Source organism: Otolemur garnettii, unplaced genomic scaffold, assembly GCF_000181295.1.
Source record: "Otolemur garnettii isolate 467f Iridium unplaced genomic scaffold, OtoGar3 scaffold00039, whole genome shotgun sequence".
NCBI lineage: Eukaryota > Metazoa > Chordata > Mammalia > Primates > Galagidae > Otolemur > Otolemur garnettii.
In genome coordinates, this window is record NW_003852434.1 from 1,753,811 (window position 1) to 1,760,666 (window position 6,856).

The window sequence follows — 6,856 nt, forward strand, 5'->3', positions numbered from 1 at the left end:
ATGTCAGATTCCACTATGGATTGAAAAGCTAACCATTACCTTAATTTTGGAGAAGAAAACATAAAATTAAATCCAATCCCATTTTATGCACTGAAGTGTATTTCTGGAAACACGTTACAAATTACACATTCTCAGAATGTTAGCGCATAATTAATCGCTGTGAAAAGAGGAGAGAAGAAAAGTCATGATGATAATTATGGTCTTTAACGTATTGTCAGTTTATTTGAAGAGGACTCAGGAAGTAAAGTACACACGTAAATATTAAGGTTCAGACTCGAGTGTGCTGCGGATGTAGAGGTTGCCCACATCCTTGCCCAGTGGGTGAGTCCATGAATCCATCTTCCATCGTAGGAAACAGAAAGCCTTCTGGATAGAAGGAGGTAGATATATTTCTTTCTCAAGTACTTTTGCCTTTTGAGAACGTATCTATTAATTCTTCCATTCAGACCGTAAAGGATTTCATTTTAGTTTGTCATGCGTGAAACTCTGTGACTACGTCTGCCTCCCTTTCGGTTATTTGTCAGTTGTATTTCCTGGAAAAATTATCATCTTTCAAAAATTTGAACTAAATAATGAAAGTGCTGCTTTCTTTAAGGTGTAATTGTTATAATTTATAATTATTTTGGTTATTAGTTTGGATGTATGAGGAGTGTCCTCACCCGTTGCCAGCCTGACAGTTTGAGCCAGAAGGCCAAAGCCCCAATATGATAATGGCTGTTGGAATGCTGTTGCTTACATCTTTAAATGCTGGGAATTAGACCACAATTTTAAACAGAGCATACACCCTTGAAAACATCCAGACTCACTTTGAATTAGTCACCATGAAAAGAAAAAAAAAGGCACAGTAAAATTACCTTTTCTCCTGGTGTCTCTTTGCTTATTTTTGCAATAGAAAGGCATGAGAAATGGGTAACTTCAGTTAATTTTCAATCGGTCGACCTTAATTATTTCCAATTCTTACATCTCCCTGCTGGTTAAGATCACAGTGCAGTGGGAAACAGAGTCGTCAGGAGCAGCACCACTTAGTCCCATGTCCCTCCCCCAGGAAATGACTCCCCAGCCTTTATTCTGACCCTGTGCCCTGCAGCCACTCACGGGCATGGTGTGTGACCTTCCCTGTGTTTTCACTTCCTGGCCATGGCATTGTGTTACCCAAGTGTTTTGCAACATTGACTAATCCTCTTCCTTTGTATCTCATTTGGCTCACTTTTTTGTTTCTTATTCAGTTGAATGGCTAAAGGTGACTTAACTCAGAAATCCAACCTGTGTATTAATTATAACTGGATTAAATTTTCATTGTCTTAGGCATCTGTTAAAGGGATGCGTTGTGATTATTCCCCTAAACTACTGTATTCGTTATACTATGCGTTATAAAAGATTTGTATTTTCCTTTGAGAGAAAGTAGTGCACAAAGTTACATAAGGTAGCAACTTAAGTATCAGCAAAGCAAATCTTTGAGATTAAGAGAAGGTGTTCATATGTATGCCTATGGATTTTGGCACAGTGTTAGACAATTTGAGCTGTATGGGAGTCATATATCAAACTCTGAACTTTATGACATGTTAGATAGTATCTTTAAAAAGTTATTCCCTTTGATGTTTGTGAAAATATGGCAAGTCTTTATATGAGACTATTGTGTTAGGTTGGGGAGTGCTGCCTTGGGGTTTTACGGGGTGGTGGGGAGAAATTGGGCTCAATTTGGAACACAAGGAAAAGTGGGAATTTTATAGCCAAGTAGTAGAGTCGGGATGGAGCACATCAGTGTTTGAAAAATTACTAAGAGGAAACGTCAGGGTTAAGGAGAGATGGAGGTTAAACTGACCACACAGGATTCTGACCGAAGATAGGCCAAGGGAATCAATCACATAGCACCTGGGGGACAGTGGGAAATGAGGAATTTAATCACTTATCTGGGGCCATTAGACATCAAGGGTGGGGAATTGGGGCCAAACTAACTTGGCAGTTATTAAAAGTGGGGTCTTGAGAACATGCCCAAGACAGGGGCTAGTTGAAAAATAGCTCAGAGAAGCTTCATTAGATTTGGGTCAAGGAGAGAATCTTTGTCAAGATTAAAAAGCTGTATAGAAACCTTAAAAGTTAACTTCAGTCTTCTTGGGGCACAGAATCCCAATCATGTTCCTCATGGTGACCCAATGAGGTCTTGTATCAAGTTTTATTCAACTGAGAGAGTCTTATTTTTGAAAAATTGAAGACAAAAATCAAATGTCAGATTCCACTATGGATTGAAAAGCTAACCATTACCTTAATTTTGGAGAAGAAAACATAAAATTAAATCCAATCCCATTTTATGCACTGAATAGCGCTTGCAAGATTCTAAGTTTCTTGAAAAAATTGGTAATTCTTTAACGTGAAAAAAAGTCAAATAGTCAAGGCCTCTCCATCTGTGAGGAATTTTTTTCTGAGTGGTGTTAGAATGTGCTCCACCTCCATGCCTTCGCTGATGTCACTGTGCGTTATGCCTCAGAACATTTTTTATTATTTTTTTTTCCAGATGGCAGACATGACGCTCAGGAAAGCAGCTTAAGAGACTTAATTAAAGAGCTGCCAGACACCCACTACTGCCTCCTCAAGTACCTGTGCCAGTTCTTGACAAAAGTCGCCCAGCATCACGTGCAGAATCGCATGAATGTTCACAATCTCGCTACTGTATTTGGGCCAAATTGCTTTCAGTAAGTTAGTGGAGTTTGCTCTTAATATCATCATGTTCACTTTTCTATTTGCTACTTTCAGAAATTCCTGAGATGCAGAAGCAGAATTCGATCTGAAATATCAACCTAATCATGTAGGAGAAGTTCCATCTTGTTACTGGGTATTTAGTTTTGTTTTTCATGAAGATTTTGAAAGAGGCAGCTATGCCTTTTGATGAAGCCATAATATACAGTAATTCAAATAACCTTATTTATAATTCTGGAAATAAGTTTTATTTTCAAAAAAGTGCATTTAAAAAATCTGTACTCTGAAATGTTGCTTAGCAGAAAGGAAAAGAGTATAATATAGTATTTTTAATAGTGATTAAGTTCAAATTATTGCTACTAGATGGGAAATTATGAGTAGAATTATGTCAGTGACAGAAAAATGTAACCTCAATTTCGTTTATTCATTTTCTTGACATGAGCTAGGCTAGAAAGAAGCTACTCTGCTTTGGTAGTGTTACATCACTGGCCACAGAACTCGTGTAAAGCTTCATATTTTATTTTCTCTGTTATTCCTTAATGCTCTTTAGTTGATGATATATAATACATGATCTTGCAGTCCAGAGATCTTGGCTTTTAACTCTCCTATTAATCTTCGGATATTAAACACATTCCTTCTAGTTAGAAGAAAGAACACTCACGTTGTAAACGTCCATGGAAATTCTCAGCAAGCTTTTTTCTTTTTTTTTAAGTAGCATATTTACTTTTCCACTCCATTAATCTATATGCTCATTCAGCTAGTAATGCTGCCATTTTCAGGACGACTGTCAAAATTTAGACTCTGGCTTAGGTCTTGGTGACTGCAGGATTCCAGGCCATTCAGAGCCCAATTTGGGGAGAAGGGCTGTCTTAATAACTATCCTGCTTTCCACTTTAAAGAAGTTAACTTTTCAATAATGGCATTTTGTAGGATATGTTAGGGGCTCGTGAATAAGCATCTCACACAGCCTCCACTAATGTTTTTATCTTATTAAGTAGGAGCTGTGATAGTAAAAAGCCTGTATTTGTTCTTTTTAATCTTACCTGTTCGTTTTTTTTGGTGATCTAATGAAGGTATAAGTAGACCATTGTTGAGTAATTTTGAATCTCTAGATTCTAGAAGAGGTGAAATGTATTTGCATATAGAATGTTTATTGAATGAGTATAAAACACAGATCTATACTTTGTTACTGACTTATAAGATTGGGCTTGATCTGAAATTTCTGGGAACCTGCTCCTGTAACCAATCAAATATACTATTCTTTTGGATGCTATTCTAAACGTAACTGTTTTCTAAATTTTATTTTCAGATTGTTCATTGCTAGTGCCAACATGCTTTTATTTTGCATTTATTTTATTACGAATGAGATAGAATTTTTACTTATGTTTAAGGGCTGTTTGTCTTTCTTTCTATTCATATATTTGGTTTTTTGTTTGTTTTGCCTGTTCTATCAGATCCTTAGCTTGGTTTTTTTTTCCTTGTTGAATACTTATTTTTCGTTTCTTTTTCCCTGAATCATTATATCTAAAATTCTACCTTCTTCTGTCAGTATCACCTTGTCCCAGCACTTTCATGCTTATTGTCTCACGTCATGCCATGGGTTGGGTTGTCCCAGATGCTAAGTTCGAGACTGAATTTTCAAGTAGGAGTTTTATTGGGTGGTACTTTTGGGGAGTACTCCCTTGTACCTGTAAGGAGTAGAGGAGAAAAGGATTCTGCAGAAGTTGACCTGCCATGCAGTGAAGCAAAGACTTCATTCCATCCCGGAGCAGCTCTGAACATGGGATGGACTTTCTGAGAGATCCCTAATTGAATCAAAGGATTTGATGTCTTTGCCCCATTTCCAACAGTCACTGGAGGTCAGCTGCACCCCAGGAGGTGGTATACTCTCCAAAGAGAGACCTGGCTTCAAACCATAAGCAGGCAACACTCTGCAGGGGCGGGGTGGGTAGTGATTACTTCCGGCATGAAGGGGATATCTGGGCAGCACCCCAGAGTCCACTACATTTTTATAATTTAAAATATATTTTTATAATACACTATGACACAGTAGTAAATATTTCTCTGAAAAATTTAGCCAACCTGGAACTGTAAACTGTATATGTTGTATATAGTTTTCCTAAGGGAATTCTCAATATTTTCAGACATTAAAAATTCCCTATTTTTTCAGACAGGTAAAAATCCTCTTGAATACTTTATTATTCTTTGAAATCATCAGAAATTGCTTCTACCAAGTTTTGGAGTTATAAAAATGGGCGCTGGCTTTTCAGTGCTTTGGATAGCATGATGTATCAAAGGCAGATAAAGCTCGACCTGCTGTGTTTAGTTTTCTGTTAAGTTTTCTGTAAAACAAGACCCACAGTGTTTGCTTTGAAACTTAAGTGAGACCACAAAAGAAGGTCCTGGTGCACAGTAGTCAATTAGCAGAGCAGTATTGGAATTCACAGACATTTAACTGAATGCATTTAAAGTTTCCTTAGGGAAAAATCAGAGTGTGTAGACTGTGCGTCCTACGACATAACAGACAGCACTGCTTAGAGAAACAGGACATTTCTCTTACCTTAGTTGTTATAGTTTTCCTTTTTCTCTTACATATTATATAAACTTCTTACAGGATTGATATGCTTTTTAATATTTAATAAAAGATACAAAATATCTTGTCCAATAAAATTTCTAAACCAAGCCAATGTCTTCAACCTCGTACTTGTATGACCGGCACATCTTCTGGCCTCCTTGGATTGCCTGGGCTCTCCCCACCTGCCACACCAATCTGTGGCCACCAGGCTTAGACCCTTGTTCTGCTTTAGGAACGCTGGACCCTTCTCCTTGGCTGCTGCCTTGCAGCCGCATCAGCCACCTACCTGCCTAGATTCACTTTTGGACTGTAAATTAGGATCTTGATTCCCTAGAGGCTACCAAGAGGGGTTGGAAAAAGCAACCCAGAGCTCTAGAACCATTAAGCCCTTTAGGTTAGAGGGAAGCAGAAGTCAGGAGAAAATAAGACTGATCCGTGACCCTTCCTTCTGCCTCTCGTGGAAGGCTTCTTGCAGCCTTTCTGGGGAATCCCAGACTGCCAAACAAAGCCTCTGTCAAGAAAACTGTCGTGTGTCTTTCTGGTTCTTTGCGTCGTAGCTGTGCACACTTTACATTATTTCACACCCCACCAGCCTCTTTCCTCATCCGTGCTGCCCTGTACCCTTGCTCTCAAAATCATGCACCATATCTTCATGCATGACTCAGCCTTTTCCCTTGAGACTCTGCTGTGAGGCTCTGTACTGTGAACCTAGTGAGTCAGCAGATTGCGCCAATACATTCAGAAAATCTGTTTTCTTAAGATAAGGTGAAGAATTTTAAAGTTTATTGTCGGATATGCATGATTTTTCTTTAAACCTACAGACTATGGAACCTAATTTCCTCCTGAACTTATAAACAGCACTTCTGCTATAAATGTTATTTCCCCAACATTGTTAATTCCTATGACACCTTTGAATCTGAAGCTTTCCCTTGACAAAAAAGTAGTCAACACTGAGGTCGGTAATACTAGAACACTAAATATTTTTATTTTCTGTTTAGAGTTAATTTAAAAATCTACTTGTTAAGCGATGTTGATGAAGAGCCCACAGACTCCCTAATTTTTTTTTAAGCTTAGACCTTTTTGGTTTGGGGGTTTTTTGTTGTTGTTGTTTGTTAACATTCTTGGCACTTTGCATTAAAACCCAATGCGCATCCTCAATTAGCTTTCGTGATTTAATAGCATCAATGTCTTGATCACTAATAATTTACTAATTGCTACTGATGAGTAAGTAAGTTTGACCAAATTTTGCTTCAAACCTTGTTTCCTTTACCTTTATCTACAGATACATAAATTCTATTCTTTGAAACAAGTGTTTCAATGCTAATCAGTTGGTAAGCAGTAATATTGCAGATATTCCTGAGACTTAGAAGTAAATCAGTTCTGTATTTTGAATGATAAGCTCCTATCCAGGATATTACGTTTTTCCTTAACAATAGCACCAAAATGGTTTTCTGCAAGATGGCCTCAAATCTTACAGAAAGATAAGGCAGTAAGTTAGCGGTATCAAATCACTAACTCATAACTTGTATCTGCATCATCTATACGTGTGTAATTAGGTGTTTCGATAACATCAGTAAATGTTAGATG

The 6,856-nt window shown here is 37.7% G+C and overlaps 1 protein-coding gene across 1 annotated transcript in view; it reads left to right on the forward strand.

Annotated features, from left to right (window-relative positions):
• Positions 1-6,856, forward strand: part of FAM13A (family with sequence similarity 13 member A) — a 264,125-nt gene that overhangs the window by 53,478 nt on the left and 203,791 nt on the right. The window contains exon 5 of the mRNA XM_012805358.2: positions 2,513-2,690. Within this exon, the coding sequence (XP_012660812.2) occupies positions 2,513-2,690 (178 nt within the window). The remainder of the gene's footprint in view (positions 1-2,512; positions 2,691-6,856) is intronic.